The sequence below is a fragment of the Falco biarmicus genome, chromosome 5 (genome assembly GCF_023638135.1).
Source record: "Falco biarmicus isolate bFalBia1 chromosome 5, bFalBia1.pri, whole genome shotgun sequence".
Lineage (NCBI taxonomy): Eukaryota > Metazoa > Chordata > Aves > Falconiformes > Falconidae > Falco > Falco biarmicus.
In genome coordinates, this window is record NC_079292.1 from 84,515,920 (window position 1) to 84,532,250 (window position 16,331).

General features: G+C 43.1%; 2 protein-coding genes across 3 annotated transcripts in view; both read left to right on the top strand.

The window, feature by feature from the left end:
• Positions 1–40: 40 nt before the first annotated feature.
• On the top strand, positions 41–5,396 carry RHNO1 (RAD9-HUS1-RAD1 interacting nuclear orphan 1). Its single transcript, XM_056339549.1, has 3 exons — positions 41–302; positions 1,294–1,562; positions 3,788–5,396. The coding sequence occupies exons 2-3, from the start codon at positions 1,395–1,397 to the stop codon at positions 4,451–4,453; spliced, it is 834 nt and encodes a 277-aa protein (XP_056195524.1). The 5' UTR covers positions 41–302; positions 1,294–1,394; the 3' UTR covers positions 4,454–5,396.
• TULP3 (TUB like protein 3) overlaps positions 4,839–16,331 on the top strand; it is a 33,174-nt gene continuing 21,681 nt past the window's right edge. The window contains exon 1 of one of the 2 annotated variants that reach the window (XM_056339547.1): positions 4,839–4,965. In XM_056339547.1, coding sequence (XP_056195522.1) covers positions 4,925–4,965 — 41 coding nt within the window. In that variant the 5' untranslated portion in view covers positions 4,839–4,924. Of the gene's footprint in view, positions 4,966–5,834; positions 5,959–16,331 lie in introns of those variants that run through there. The other variant, XM_056339548.1, reaches the window with a different exon arrangement.

The window sequence follows — 16,331 nt, forward strand, 5'->3', positions numbered from 1 at the left end:
TGCCGGCGGGCGGCGTGGGGCTGTGCGGTGCGGGCCGGGCCGGCCGGCCTGTGTCGCCCCGGGCGCTGCGATCGTACCGCTGCTTCCTGCGGCGCCCGCTCAGCCGGCGCCTGGGCCGCGGGCCCCGTCCCCTGTCCCGGGATCGCTGCTCCCAGCCCAGCGGGAGCAGCCCCGGTGGCTCCCTCAGCCGCGCCGCAGCCCTGGCCTGCGCCCGGGCGCCGGCCCCGCGTACCCCCTGGCGAGGAGCCGCGGGGTGCGGCCGTTTACCGGCTGCGGGACCCCCTGAGGAGGCCGCGCCTCGGGTAAGCGCTCGGGCTGTGGCAGCGTGGTGTGTTGGGTGAGGGAATGCCCTCCTCGGGAAGGGCTCCCGCCGAACTCCCTCGGCTGGGCCGACCTGGTGTGGAATGGAAAATTAAACTCAGTGTCGTTTCAGTTGACATATTCAGCAGGTAAAAAAACCCCTAATAAATCATGCAAGACATGCTGAGTATGGGATGGAAGTGTCAAGTATGTTCTGTATTTAAAAACTTTTAAATTCCTGAAATTAAAAAGTATAGGTAGTTAGCACCTATAAATGGAAAGGCTTCTGGTTATCTCAGGCCTGCAATGTATCTGAGCATTGCAAGCCAGTTTTACGGATTAAATTGAAAAATCAGGTTTTTTCTGACTTTCAGTTCCTAAATGTTTTTTTGTTTGTGACTGGACTACGTGCTGAGCTTATGTAAAGAAACTATTTGATAGCTGACTTGGTTCAATAAGTCAGCTACTCTCATGGCAATTGTTGTTTTCCTCTCTCCCAGAGGTTTGAATTTCCTTACAAGTTCAGTGACTGAACCTATTCTGAATATAGTTCAGTATTTATTCAGGCTTTATCACAGATGATTGTCTTTCAAATTTCTTCTAAAATATTTTAATGAAGAAAAATACCTATGTGAGTTTGCCTGTTTTGTGTATTTTAAATAGGTACTTTCATAAGAAACTAATTCTTCCAGTTATGTTGAGTCTCACCCAAAGGCCAGTTCAGAACTTCTGAGACACTTGTTTTGTTTGCATTTCTGGCTCCACCAGTGTACTCTGCTACCAGCTTTTGCAAAGCTTCGGGGCGTTGATCTGTTCCGCTGTACACTTCTAAACCTACTTGAATTTTGACAGAAGCTTCAAAAACTACTAGTAGGAAAAAGTCTGCTTAGAGAAGTGGATCCTGTACTGTACGTAAATGTTTTACTTGTTAAAACTGAGATTTGAGGTTTCTAAACAAGTCTGTCTTCAAGTCCATTTATTTGCCCTCTACAGATTTGAAAGCGCTTGACCATCTCCTTGGGGTGCCTTCCTTTTTCTCCAATTGGCTCTAGCAAGCATCATGAGGTTTCTAAGCGGTTTTACCATACCTTTTGATGCCTCCGACGAAGAAATGCACCCACAAGGCCAGGAGGGCAGAGCTGCCATTCCTGGAGAGGCCGCGCGAGGGCGCCGTCCATCGCTGTGAAACTCCGCTACGTGCGGCCGAGAATCCAAGACGCGTTCCGACCAGACCTGTAGACCAGAACACCTCTGCTGCCTGGGTTGGTATAGCTTTTCCTTCTCCCTGCGTCTCACAGCAACGTTGGTCAAGTTTCTCCTTTAGGTCTCAACAGAAAGCTAGTTATTCTGGATACCGAAAACTAGTAGCACGGACCTGAATTCATTGTAGCTGCCTACAGCATAAATAAGTGCTTTTGAGTGGCTTCAAGTTCTAACCGCAACCACTAAGGTCTTGCTTATTTGAAGGCATACAGCTGTGTGCGGTTATTTGAAGGCATACAACTGTGCGGTGTGTACTGATTAATATGACAATTTGTCTTCTGAAAAACTACTTCTCACCAGGAAAATGCTGTTTTCTATGGCAACAGAAAACCCTGCACATAATAAACACTGGGGGAATTTTTTTATTGGCTTGCTTCAAATAACTGCTGAACTCTAAATGTTACATGCTAAAGTATTAGGCGTTTTGTTTAAATCTGACACCACTAAATTTAGTGAACATAGGCTTTCATGTCAGGGTTGTTTGTTCTAACCTGTCCTCTTTTCCATTCTGTTTTGAATAGTTTCTCTCCATGTCACTCTTCTGCTGGGCTCCATTTCTGGTCTGAAAAAAATATTCTAGGGACTGTTTGCAGTGTCCTAAAATATTCTTTATATCATGTAATGTAAAAATTTTTACTTTTTTTAAGCAAACAGGTGCTGCAGAAACAGACTGTTCCTATACAATAATAGTTATCACCTAGGGGAGCTCAGTTTAAGCGTTATTGCTGCTTGACTCTGCTCTTCACAAAGCAGACTTAGGAAGTGTGGTTTCAAACCTCCGTGAAACATTCCTTTGTTCCTGGTTACGTGGACTTATTTTTGTAATGCCTTACCTTGAAGTAGAACATGTTAAATTTTTTTCTCATTTTTTTTTCATATGCTTAAGACAGCTGTATGGCTTTTGAAACACTTAAGTACAGTAACTGCTGTGAAAAAGCATTCTTTTTGTTTGAAACAGATGGAAATATCCACACTGGTACTTAGCTCTTTGATTCTAAACATAGATTGATTCTAAAATTTGTTTGAAGCTATCGGCACTGAAACTGTTAGATGTTTTCTCTGTTTGAAAAGCCTGGTAGGCTTGTAACTTCTTGAAGCATCCTCTGCAGTGTCTCTGTCAACTTGTCTTGGTGGTACCGATTTTCTGCTCCTTTCTTCTTGACCTTATCTAAGTCTTTCATATCTTCTTGACAGCTAGGCTCTCCTGCATTGGTAAAGTCTACTGTACATGTTCTCTGAAACCAGGAATTAATATCCTCAAAGTCAGTGGTTCACCTATGTTCTTTTAGGTATGTGCCAGGATACATTATCAAGGAATCATTTCTTCCCCCCACCCTACCCCCACCCTCCATACAAAGTCTTTGCATTCAAACAGTTCTGCTGTACAGCAAACGATCACTATCCTTTATTGAACTGCGGTTAGTTTTTTTGAGGGACTGTGTAGTAGTAACAGGCATGATGGAAGGGATCTGCAGTGATTGTAGCTAGAACAGTTTGCTGTGCTCTAGGGAAAAACAAATTGCAAGAAACGGAACCTGACTCTTTTTGTTGATATCCAGGAAGATAAAGAATACTGTAATAGAAGGATTTCCAGGTTTTGAGTAAGTCTGGAATCTTTCAAAGAAATAGATTGTTGAGCTTTGACCATCTTCTATAGAAAGCCAATTTTAGAAGTGGCTTCTGAGTGATCAGTTATTCCAGAATACAGAGCTTAACTATGTTCTGAAGTAAAGATTTTTTGAGGGAATATTGTGAAAGCCATGTTAACATGATCTAAGGTGATGGAGCTAAGTGAGCATCCCCTAAATAACTTCATATTGCTCTCAGTTCAACCTCTACCTATTCAGGGAGACTGAAGACGTAGTTCATTGAATCTATTCACAGCTATGTTAAGACACAGAAAGAAGCTGGATCCAGGTTTGAACCTTTTTAAATCTGTAGGGGTTACAGGAGTAGACACCAGTTAAGACTTTTCCTTAGAACCTGGATCTTGAGTTCTTTTTAAGCTGCCAAAGAATGGTTCACCTGCACCTCAGTGTTGAAGTTCAGAGGTACCTCCTGCTTAGTAGTTTGGTTAGTGACTGATTAGCTTTGCTACAGACCAGATTCCCCACTTAATGAACACACTGAAAAAAGATGGGATAGGTGAGGGAGTAGTATCAGGTTGGGATTCCTTTGTCTGGATAATTTTTTTTTTTTCTTATTACTACTTCTTTCCCTTCAGGTGTGCCCACAATTCGAAACAACCAAGTCAGTGGTGTTGAAAGCATGCCAGAAGCAGCATCGTGGTCCTCGGAAACTCCAGAATCAGGATGCCAGCCACAGTTTGCTTCATGCAGGAGGAGCTTGTCGAAGACCTATAGCCTGCAAATTTCCTCCTTTAACTTTTGAAAATCAAGAAGGATATGCAGTCCACCCCCCGGATCGTCCAAATTACTCAAAGAAGAACAAAGAGTGCTCTCACAGCCAGTCCAAGAAAGAGACAGCAGCAAATGCCAACATTCAGGTAAACAGTCTGGAGAACTGTGAAGAAACACCTTTGCCATCGGCTCCCTGGCCTGTGGAGCCAGAAGTCTTCAGTCCACCTGATACAGAGACTACACAGGTGCTGTCCATAATGAATGGGTGGTGTGGCAGCACTCTGCCACAGACAAGTAGCCATGCCTGGCATCCAGAAAAAGAGCTGGCATTTGGCACCGATGCCTGTGTGCGAGGGGAGTCACCAGAGGTCCTGGTTACAGACACTCCCGAGCACGAGTACGGAATAAAGGTTACGTGGAGACAGCGGCCTCACCTAATGAAATACCTGCAGGAGAGAGGGAAGCTGAGTGCTGCTGACATACTGGTGAAGGCAAACCTCGAGCTCTCAAGGACACAGGCCAACGTCTGACTTGGCGGGAGCAGGCATTTTCTCACATGCAAAGACACGTCCGACTAGACAACTACTCCCGGGGATGAAGAGGGGGGGTGGCTTAGGCCGAGACCTGCGCTCCGCTCTTCCCGGTGCAGGGAAGGTGGGATGTGTTGGGCCGGGCCTCCCTGGGGCATGAGGTGGCTCCGAACTGCGCTTTCTAATCCACGTGGCTCCCTGCAGGCGCCGTTAGGCCAAGCCCGGCGGCAGCGGGGCCCCCGCGCGCCCCGAGCGGAGGAGGGCGGGCCGGGCCAGGGCTCCGCCAGAGGGCCTCGTCCGCGCATGTGCGGGGCTCGCCCCGCCCCGCTGGGGGAGGCCGCGGCCAATGGGCGTGCCGCATGCTGAGCCGCCGGCCAATGGCGCCGCGGCTCAGTACCGAGTTCCGTTGCCACGGGTAGCGGCGGGGCCGGGGCTGGGCGCGGCGGCCCCATAGCAACGGCGGCGCCGGCGATGGAGAGCGCGAGGGGCCGGGGCGGCCCCGCCGGCGGCAGGTGAGAGGGGCCCGGGGCGGCGGGACCGCTCCAGTGCCCGGCCCGGGCGCTCACCTCGGTGTGGTGAGGGCGGCCCGGGGCGGCGTTTCCCGGCCCGGTTCCACCTTCCGCCGGGTGGGCGCCGTTTCGAGGAGGCGGTGTCTCCGGGCGCAAACCGGCCAGGTCCGGGTTACCCGGCTCTGCGCGCAGCTCTGCCTCCCGTCGGGACCGGGACCGGGACCGGGCCGGGGGGGAAGCGGGGGCTGCCCGGGGCCGGGGCGTGCCCGCGGCCGGCAGAGCCGTGTGCCGGCGCTGCCCTGGCAACGTTCGCTCCCAGCGGGCGCAAAGCAGCCGGTTAGAATCCTGGTGTGTTTCATGTGCTGCTCTCTTCAACGTGATGTATTATATATCACCTAAATACCTGTAGATTAAATTTGGTTTCTGGGATCTCGGTCCGTGCTGCTCGTTTCTAGGTGTTGCTGGGAAGCGGTTTTGCTCTGTTCCGCTCTTTCTGACGGAGCTCTTGGGGTGTGTGGTAACATGCTCCAAATGCTGTGGCAGGAAAGAGAGGAATAACTGAAAGGAGCTTAACCGATGTAATAGGAAAACTGACTGTGAACTTCAGAGAAGAGATTTTTGGAAAGAGATTATGTCAGTGGCACGTGAGTGAGTCAGAACTGAAATTACGTGACATCAGATTTGAGGATACAGGCAGGGAGAATGGGTTTTGACAGAATTAGTGTGACTGAAAACCCAGGAAAACCAATTTTGTGCCTCTGATGTTTAGACAGGGAAAGGAAAAGCAAGGAAAGGGCAAAAACTACTTGTCATAGTTGAACTATAACAAACGCAGTGTAGAAGAGATACATTATTTATGACATAGGCTTGGTAATTTTAGTTGAGGGGGGGGAAAGAGGCACCAGAGTTAGAAGTGATCCTGTCATTGCTTGGGTCCACCGAATCTACTGCGACACATTGGAAGATGACTTCTTTGTGCAGACTTCAAAGGCTGAGGTTTGTATAGCAATTTTGGAAACTATTCCTGAAAAGCTGATGCACGTAAGTTTCCTTGCATAGATACCAGCCCTTTAGGTTTCACGGAGTGGAAGCTACAGGAAACGATGCTGCTGTTCTGGTAACAGTTGTACAATTTCTTTCTACTAAGAAACTTGGTTTGCATACACTTCTATGGGTGCCTCACAGAAACAGCCTAATGGTTGATGTGATAGCTGCTTCCCTCCCACCCTCAGTTTATTAAACAAACAATTCATTTCCTTAACTTTCTTAATTTCTGTCGTTAAAGAAAGAAAACTAGAATACATGAACCTAAATGAAAATATGCAGGTTTTAAGTAAATCATTAAGGCCTGTTTTTTTAGGGGCTGACTCTGAACTTGGAATGTTCAGCAACACTATAATGAACTGCAGGAAGACAAAAGACGGTATTCTTAAGAAGGATCTGCTTTTCCTGAGAGAAGAATAGTACAATTATCTGTAAATCATGAATTTAATCATTAGAACTCTTGTCTGGTAAAATAATTGTTACTTGTCCAAACAGGTTTTGGTATACAAAAAGTAAATGTGGTGCATGGGGTAACTGGCAGTTTGTAGCAATGAGGTAACTGCCTATAAAGTTTAAAAAAACTGTACTTGAGAGGCAGTTAGCAGCTTTTTTTTTTTTCCTCTGAGGTAGAATACCTTTACTATTGAGCAATATGTAAAATAGACATTAAGATATTAAAAAGTTTGTTTTTTCTGGTGGACAGAGGTGAAGGGAACAAGTAAAAAAAAAATGCATGTGGTTTTGTAAATGTGCTGTGGGATACTTGATGATGGACAGACAGCTGAGACATCCCGGTAACAGGCTGTTCCTTGAAACTATGGTGTGTTAACCTATCTTCCATTTGAGGTGGCTGCAACTGAAATTGCTCAAGGTAATTTTAAAGTTTGACTTTCGGGTAGACATGGCACAACTGTCAGTGCTTTAGAAAACGGTAAGGTTGATGGTGCTGTTTCATAGTTCTGATAAGTGCTTTGCCTTCTCTCTTCATTTGGGAATGTCTATTCTGAGACAATATGAAATTAATAATGTTGAATACAGAAACGTTCAGATAAAAGTAATTGTAAATCACTGTAATATTTTAAAAAATTGAGAAGGAATTGGGTTCTTGTGGTAGCGCATACTTTAGAATCTTGGAGACTGATGAACTTCACCTTTTTGCACACTAATTGTACAGTGTACAGGAATACTTAAAGCTTCCCACATGCTGCCTTCCAAATGTGCTTCAGCTTCTGACTTGCAGATGTCATGTATGAGGAACATAACTTTCAAGGTGCAAAAATCTTGACTGAGTCTACAGAAACAACACAAAAAACCTGGGTGTCAACTACAGCAGTCCCTCCCATAATGTGGATGCTTCTTGGGTGACTAGACACGCATGAATTAGGGGGTTTCAGTTTGTGAACTCAGGAGCTCTGGGATACTTCCACAGTGTCTTCAAAAGGTAATGAAGAAAAAGGGCCTATTTTCAATAAGCTCACTTTTCAAAAGATGATGAGCCCATGGACTGAAAAAGGTTCAAAAGTAATTTCATATATTGTTGTCCGGCCAAAAGCCCTTTCCGTATTTGAAAAATGGTAGTGTAGTTGAGGTTATCAGGAATCTTGGTAGCTGCTGGACTTGACTGTTTTGTGTAGTTGCACTTTAATTATAATTTTGTTGGGGGGAAAAAAGACAAAATTCTTTGCTAATGATTTTGGCTGTACGTGTAATCCAGAGAAGACAGAGAAGTGTAAGTTACCTTTTAAAAGCCTATCAGCATCTCTGTTAGTCCTTGGGTATATTTTTCTGGCCCCGGGTGACCTTCTTGAAATCAACAAGCAGTGTTTTGTAAATTCCAGGATTTATAATTCTGCAAACCTTATCCTTAGATAAGAGAATTGGCTTAATATCTTGTTTGCTTTATCCCTTTCAAGTCTGAACAGTATAACAAGATATCTATCCAAAATTATATAATTCTGTAAATATTTTATAAATGTGGCTGAGATGTACTCTTACAAGTACAGTTTTGAAACAAAAGAAAACCTTTTGTGACTGCAATTTGAAGCTGCTGCTGTCAGTGTGAATGAAGAAGGAATCATCTTACTTAAGATGTAGACAGCAGTGGCAGGAGGGGAAAAAAGTAGCAACGCTGTTGTTACCTCTCACTAAAATTTCCAACTACAACTTGAAACGCACTTGGTAACTGCAATTGTTATAACAATGAAAGTTGTCTTAAAGCTACACTTTGATTTGTCTCTTCAGTTTCTAGAAAGTTCTTTTCCCATCTCTTACGATTTAGAATTTAGGTTACTGATGACACATCTTTATAGAGAAAAATATTATTTTTCTCTTCTGGGGTTTTTTTTTTGGTTGTTTTTTTTTTTTTTTTCAACCACTGTTGGTATGGCATCTATAGGAGGGACAAGTGCACTGATTTCAACGGAATTATTACTTTGTATGTGTGAAAACTTCCTGCAACCAGACTTGCACTGGGATAACTCCAGACTCTTGTTCTGTCACTGAGGCACAGCTGGGTGATCTCCAAAATAAAACTGTTGATTGTGTTGTAATTGGGTCATGGGATGAATTCTCTTCTAAATGGATTTGCTGATATGCCTAGAGCTGTTGTCTTAGACTACATCAAGAACATTTACCCTTATTCCAAGTGTTGTTTAAAACATATTCTGTGGGATGTTAGAACTCTTACTGCCTGTGTTACTGTAATAGAAGTCTGTGTTCACTTCTGCACTCCTTTCACATTTAGCATTTTTATGTGAAATCTGAGCTAAAAAAAGAACAAGTATCTAAATCTAGCAGCAGTGTCTTGCTAAGTCACCTAGTTTGGGATGGAAGTTAAATTTTGCTGTTTTCATCCCTAATGGCTTCCCCTTTCAATTTTTTTGGAAAAACTGGGCTGGGATTAGTCGTCCACAATCGGTTCTAGAGTGTCAGTTTAGAAAACTTCATTTACGTTCCTTCCTCCATTTTTAGGTTGAAAGACTATAAAACAAGTGCAATTTGTGGCATAGAAGTATGTAATTATTATCAGGGAACTTATGAGTTTTGCTGTTTAGTCTGGGTTAAGCATACTGTGTGCTATTTAACTGCTGACTTTGTTGCTAGGAGAGAATAGCAACTGCTTTACCTTTCACTGGTTCATGTTGTAATGGGGTACGACAACAAAAGTGACAGACAGGGTTAAATAATTCACAAACAGAAGATGAGGGAAGAGCAACTGATGTAATCTACCTGGACTTATGGAAAGCTTTTGATGCTGTCCCATGCAACATCCTTGTCTCTAAACTGGAGAGACATGGATTTGACAGATGGACTGCTCAGTGGATAAGGAATTGGCTGGATGGTCACACTCAAAAGAGTTGCAGTCACCAGTCTCCACTTGGACATTGAGCTGTAGATGAATGGTTCCTCACGGGTCTGTACCGGGACCAGTGCTGTTCAACGTCTTTGTCAGTGACATGGACAGTGGGATCAAGTGCACCCTCAGCAAGTTTGCCAGTGACACCAGGCTGAGTGGTGCAGTTGACATGCTGGGTGGAAGGGATGCTATCCGGAGGGACCTCGACAGGCTTGAGAGGTGGGTCCGTGTGAAACTCATGAAGTTCAACAAAGCAAAGAACAAGGTCCTGCACCTGGATTGGGGCAACCCCCAGTGTCAATACAGGCCAGGCAGAGAATGGATTGAGAGCAGCCCTGAGGAGAGGGACTTGGAAGTGCTGATGGAAAAAAAGCTCAGCATGGCCTGACAATGTGTACTTGCAGCCCAGAAAGCCAACGGAATCCTGGGCTGCATCAGAAGAAGCCTGGCCAGCAGGTCAAGAGAGGTGATTCTTCTGTTCCACTCTTGTAAGACCCCACCTGGAGTGCTGTGTTCAGCTTGGGCCCCAAATGTAAGGAGGACATGGACCTGCTGGAGTGAGCCCAGAGGTGATCGAAGGGCTGGAGCACCTCTCCTATGAAGACAGGCTGAGGGAGTTAAAGATTTCATCTGGAGGGGGCCTTTTAATACTTAAAGGGGGCTTATAAGAAAGATAAGGACAGACAATAAATATAGTAGGGTCTGTAGAGATGGGGCAAGGTGTAATGGTTTGAAGCTGAAAGAGGGTAGACTTAGACTAGTTATTAGGAAGAAATTCTTTACTGTGGGGATGGTGAGACACTGGAACAAGTTGCCCAGCGAAGTGGGTGCTCCATCTGTGGAAGTAAGTGTTAAGGCCAGGTTGAATGAGGCTTTGAGCAACCTGGTCTAGAAGGTGTCCCTGCCCACGGCGGGGGGTTGGAGCTAGATGATCTTTAAGGTCCCTTCCGACCCAAACAATTCTATGATCATAGGGGTCAGAATTCTAAGCCCCTGTGGAACTTTGCTCTTTCCTTGGCTAGGGCAATTTCTATAAATTAAATGACCCTGGGGTTTTGGAGAGTGTGGTTGAGAAGACATTAAATAGAAAGATGGTCTTCTGCTTATGGAATAAATGTCTCTTTCTTTTCCTTAGCAGAAACCTAAGTTTCATAAAATTCACCTGAATAAACATGATTTTGGAAGCATAGCATTCTGCATTTGTATTGGTGGTTAAAAGCTGAAAAGTCTTTTACTTGGGAAGTCACCAGCTGTGAACTCTCAAAGGAATGTGCCTGGCAGGAGATTCCTTGTCTCCCTTTTCTTAAAATAAACCCCCATTTTAAAACCCCCTGTTTTGCTACACACCATCCCAGCATCTGTGATGGCTTTAGTAGTTAACGGCCCGTGTGGATTTCTGGCTCCTCTTGGCCTTCCTTCCAGAAAAAGAACACTCCTTTCATGTTAGGTATGCCGTAATGAGTTACTTGAGACTTTTCTGGCTAAGGAAAACAGGCATCTACTTTCTGTTCTGGATAGCGTAGCAGAGAATAACACAGGCTTTTCTTTGCATTATTCTTTATAGTCCATATAGATCTACTAGCTTCTGTCCAGAGAGTGCTGCTTTATTTTCATTGCTCTGTTTCCTTGTTCCAAATAGGAGCAGCTAATCTTTGGTACCTGGTGAATGGCGTATGAAACGCCAATCGGTACGGTAGTCAAAATAGTTCTGAGCTCAGAATTTAACGTTTTTGTGATGCGTGTGTTCTTGTTGCATTTTCTTGTAACAGCCTGTATTCTTTATTGTGATCTAGTTTATTAGATGTTAGACTCAAGCTCTAAATTACCTCCTTCTTGTGATCTCCAGAACTCAGAGACAGAATCATGGAGGCTGGAAGGGGCTTCTTGAGATCATCTGGTCCAACCCCAATGCTCAAGCAGGGTCAGCATGGGCAGGCTGGGTTGCACGGGATGATGCCCAGTTAGGTTTTGGGTATCTCCAAAGATGGAGACTCCCCAGCCTTGCTGGGCTGTGTGTTTTGGTTTGGGTGGGTTTAGGCACATCTCTACTCCGTGTGACTTCAAAGAGAAGTAACTAATAATTCCACATTGAAGTTCTGTTTTTAAACTCAGAGGTAGGTAGAAGCAGAAGTTTTAAAGGAGTGACTTGCTTTTGTGTTTCTTTAGAATCTTCTTTAGTAAGTTGTAAATTGTTCAGATAATTGCTACAAGTTACTGGCAGGAACATGCAGTGCCTAGAGGATTCAGGTGTATTTTAAAGTGGAGTAGGACATACAGATCTAGCCCCACACCACCCTGGTCTGGTAGCTGACTATTATTCTTACTCTCTTTATACTTTTCAAATATTCTGAGATAAGTCGTATTCAGTCTATATCATGAGGGACAGAATTTGGGTATTAAAGCATAGCCAAGGCAGTCTGTATTCACAATAATTTATTCACTCATTCAGAATTGCTTCCAAAATTAAGTGTTCACTGTTACCATGTCATTGTTCCCGTAATACTGTTCAGTAGGTGAAAAACTTGCTGAATTTGTGAAACCTTTCTCGAAATGGTGTGCTATTGGCATTAGACATCTGTGTGTGTTTGGTGGTGGCTGGAATCAAAGGTAAAAGGGATCTCACTGGAGAAAGGATTCTTTTTGTAAAAAAGGCAGGCAGAGGCCAAAATTTGCCCTTATTGAAACATCGACTGCTTGAAAATAACATAACTGAAATGTTGATGCAACCTGAGCTGTCACTTGGAAATGGGTGTGTCATTTTATGGATGGTTCCCAGCAGATCCAGTGTACCTTGGAAGACTTACTGGTAGTTAATTTAATTATGAAGGAAAGAATATCCCATGTTTGCCAACCTCCCCCCCGCCCCCCTTTTCTGCCTTGGAGAGGGAAGAAAAATGTGATGATCTCCTCACTCCTATGGATGCTATGTTATGCATTTTCCCAGAAATGAAAAAATTCCTTGTCAGTTGCAAGGAAAGCAGATGGGACTCCTCCCTTTTGTGGATTGGAAGGGGCATTACAGATAAATTTTTGCTCCTCAACCAATTTCCAGAGACAGTATTGCAATTTTTGTTTGGAATACCTTTTGAGATCTAAGAATCCTTCTTCAAATGATCTCTTACCTACAGCTTCTGTCTTCCTTCATAGCTGTAGTTCAGATGAGGAGAACAATTCTCAGGAAAGTTCTTTGGAGAATTAAGAGTGAAAACCCTTTTGTACCAGCTGACTCTACATTTCTAAAGGAAGTTGCTTTTACTTGCACTTCTACAGCTAAAAATAAAATCTAGCGGAAAAAGATGTGTGCCACAAGCCACATTCTTTTCATTCCCTAATTCTTAAGATCTGGGAGTATTGCTCAGAGCCATAACTGCTGCTACCACATTAATAAACTGTCCTGCAAGGGAAAGGGAGTTAAGGAGCTTTGTTCGACTCTTGATGGAAGCAGCTCTCTGTAGAATGAGAAATGGAACGTAAGATATTGGGAATTTTGGGACATTTGTGGATGAAAATGGTGTTTGTTGTGCCTTGGAGTTCCTTTAAAGGAAGTAGAACAGTGAAACCGACTGAAAAATTAAGGATGTTGATTGTTAATGTATAGATTCGTGTTCCTATCACTACTGAAAAAAATGCGTTTGTTGAAAGAAGAGTTTGTGTCAGACTGATACAAAATATCAAGCTTGTTTGTAGCAAGGCAGGGTAAACTCAAAATGTGATCCAGTTTAAAATGAGCTAAATGTTTCTGCTGGATGCTTTCCCTGAATCTCTCAGCCAAACTACAGAGTATATGAATTTTTAGTACCTTCCCTAGAGCTGTGCACAAACAGGTGATACTTAATGAATGTCCCTCGTCAAGAATTCAGTGCATATACAGTGCTAATATATGCCTTAAAGAAGCTTCTAACAGTTAAAAAGCAAAACAAGCTATCTTTCCTTCTCTTGAGTCAGATTTGCTTTTAAGGTTGGGGTGAGGTCTGTTTCTGTCAGCTAGTCTGACCTGCTTAAAAGAGGCCAGAGACCCTTACTCTTTATTTATCAAATCTGTAACTACTTGAATTGTAGAATAGATTTAGCTATCTAGGAAACTTTTAAGTCTGCAAGGCTTTGCTACGTTACTTGTTTAGGATGAAAATTTGAGTACAGTGTTTCTTTAGTGGATGTATCTTTTTTGTTGAGTGCAGGAAAAACTATCTTGAGGGTTTTTTCCTTTAACATATTTCATGTTTGTCCAGTGAATTCTGGTCATGCGGAACACTTTCTCTATACAGGCTGCTCCTCTTGTGGCTCTTCTTGCTTTCTCTGATTGTTGCCTCTTACTCACAGCTGCAACCAGTCAATTCCTTGCAACACTAGTCCATAATAAAGGCAACCTTTTATTTGCCTTTTTACAGCTTCAATAGTCAGAATATAAAAGGGACTTAATAGGTCCCTTGATAAAACTTGAAAGAAGAATTCTTAGCTCTCCCATCTGGGATAACCATACCTGACATCTGAGATAGACTGTAGCCTTCCTCTATATCAGCTGGTTTTAGTGTAATAATATTCAACCTTGATTAAAACCTGTTGTTTTCTGTTGAAAATCCACTCCATTATGTGTCCCAATGGTTAATTAGTCACAGTGTTAAATAAAAATTTTACTTGCAGTCTGAATTTGTTTAACTTCAGTTATGCACGACTGAATTTTGTTGTCTTCTCTCTCATCAATAGTAATTTGTGGCCTCAAATCCATGGAATACAGTGGAGTGTATTGATTCATTTTCTCTTGAATAAACTGTAGGATGCATTCGAATCTTGTTAAGAGGTACCTTTTCCAGTCCTTGGACAATTTGTTCAGCTTTCTGCTGAACCCTCTTCAGTTCTTCAGAATCCTTTCTCTTGTGTAGACTTCAGACGGAACGGGAAGACCATTTTTAGACTGGTGGATTGCTTGCTTTCCTATTTTCTACGTTCCCCTGCTTTAATATCAGACTCTTTCATTATTCTCAAAGTTGCATTATACTGTGAATTTGTATTTGGCTGATGCAATGGTAATTACTGCCAAATGCTTAGGACATAACTATTTTGGGTTTTCTAAGTAAAATATATTCAGGAATGCAGAGAAGTTGCAATGAAAACTGGAGTGTCAAGTCTGCCAATCCATATGTACGCTTTGCAACATAGTTTGTAATTCCAAAATTGCAGCGTGTAATTGAAAAACACGTCCATTCTGAAAGAGCTGTCAAGAGATGTAGTGTGCCTTTTTTTACAGAAACTAAAATAAACTGCATAAAAATGAAGCCTTAATTGCATATATGAACATCTGTTAAATATCTTGTGACCTCTTCATTGTGGTTAGGTTTGATATTCTGAAAATGGTTAGGAAAGGCCAAATACCTCTACGGTAAATTTGTTGTTCATATTCCTATTGCAAGTTTGATTTCTGCTTATGATATGAAAACAAGGCTCATTCTGATGTCAGCAGGAATTTGAGGTTGCATCAATTAAAAATAAAGCATTCTGCTTCATGTTGGTCTACGCTGAATCTGGATATGGATCTGCAAGGAGGAATGGATCTGTGTCTCGCTGTCTTCTCCCACATTCAGATACGCCGTTGTATCTTCTCAGCTGAGTGGTTTTTGTTAAATAGTTGCTTTCCCACCCTCATTTTTATTCTATATCTTGGATAATCATTAGTCTTCACTTCTGTGTTATATTCTGGGTCCCTTTTCCTTTCTGTGGCATGTATCTGTTGGGCAGCTTTAGCAGGAGAGCTGCTGAATCCTGGTAGATGTAGCAGAGGAGTCGGTGGGCAGGGTCTCCTGTTCTGCTCTGCTGCAGCGGCTGGGAAGAAGATTGTGGCAGGCTACCTGAGGATTTTCAGTTCTTACTTATCAAAGGTAAACCGCTGCTTTGGTGGTTGAGGGTTGGGGTTTTTTTTTTCCCCTGTTTTGAACTGTGGTGTTGTAGCTATGGAAATGCTGCTGATTTTTCCTGTTCCTACTGGATTTTTAACTCCTCTTACTGCATGTAAAGCCTTCAAGTAGAAAAGCATAGCATCACATAGTGGGTTTGCGTGGGCACGTCCGAAGAGCACTTAGATGTGCTGGTCTGTGTAGTCTGTCCGGCTGAAGGAGGATGGGTGTTTGGAGCCTGCAGCTGTATTAGCACACTGCTTGCATTCCTTTGTGGTGAGCTGGGGGAGTGACTCTGGCACAGCCTTTTCCTGTAAGGTCTGCAATAACACCAGCCCCGTGCTGGTGGGTAGAAAAAACACTGAAGTGTGTCTATGTGTGGGAAGCTCTTTTTTTGTCTGGTTATTATGTTATACTTCCAAGATGACCAAGTGGTGGAAGGAAGGTTGCAGGAGGAGTAAATAAAAAGTGTAATTTTTTTTTTTTTTTAGCTACAGTGCCACAGTGCTTATGGCTTTAATTGTTTCTTGCTCCACGTGTGAATCCTTGCACCTTATAATGGGAAGGATTGACATCTGCTTTCCTTCTGTAGCTTGCTACAAGGTGATTTTGGTCTGTGTTTAACGGTAAATTGTAAAAGAGAACAATCTCCTTATCTTCATCAAGCTCTGTGACCTGTTAGAATCTTTACTATTTCAACCATATTTGAGCCTCAGTTAAGCAATTGGAGGTGAGGCATTGTGTAATCTGTGTTATGGTCCTGTTCCCATAGTCTTCAGACATGTCTTTGTCACATAACTTTATTCCAATTCGGGTAGAAAACAATTAAAAAATACAAAGTAAATACTTTTGATTGCAGATTTCCACAAGGCGTATATTCAAGACCTAATATTTCGGTGTTTTGCCATCTTCCAGGTAAAAAGGAAAACCTGGAAACTTCTTTCCAGAAGCGGTAGTCTTTAATTTTTATTTTCTCAAGAGGAGACTCAAATTGTTGGGGATGCATTTTCTATTAGGAAAAGCAACAAAATCACACACAGTAGCTTGTACCTACACAGGACAGACACCTTTGTAGTTCTTTT

Coding starts and splice junctions, on each gene's coding strand:
- RHNO1 (XM_056339549.1), top strand. CDS start 1,395: ATGCCTCCGACGAAGAAATGCACCCACAAGGCCAGGAGGGCAGAGCTG. Junction 1,563..3,787: donor AGAACACCTCTGCTGCCTGG/GTTGGTATAGCT, acceptor CTTTCCCTTCAG/GTGTGCCCACAATTCGAAAC.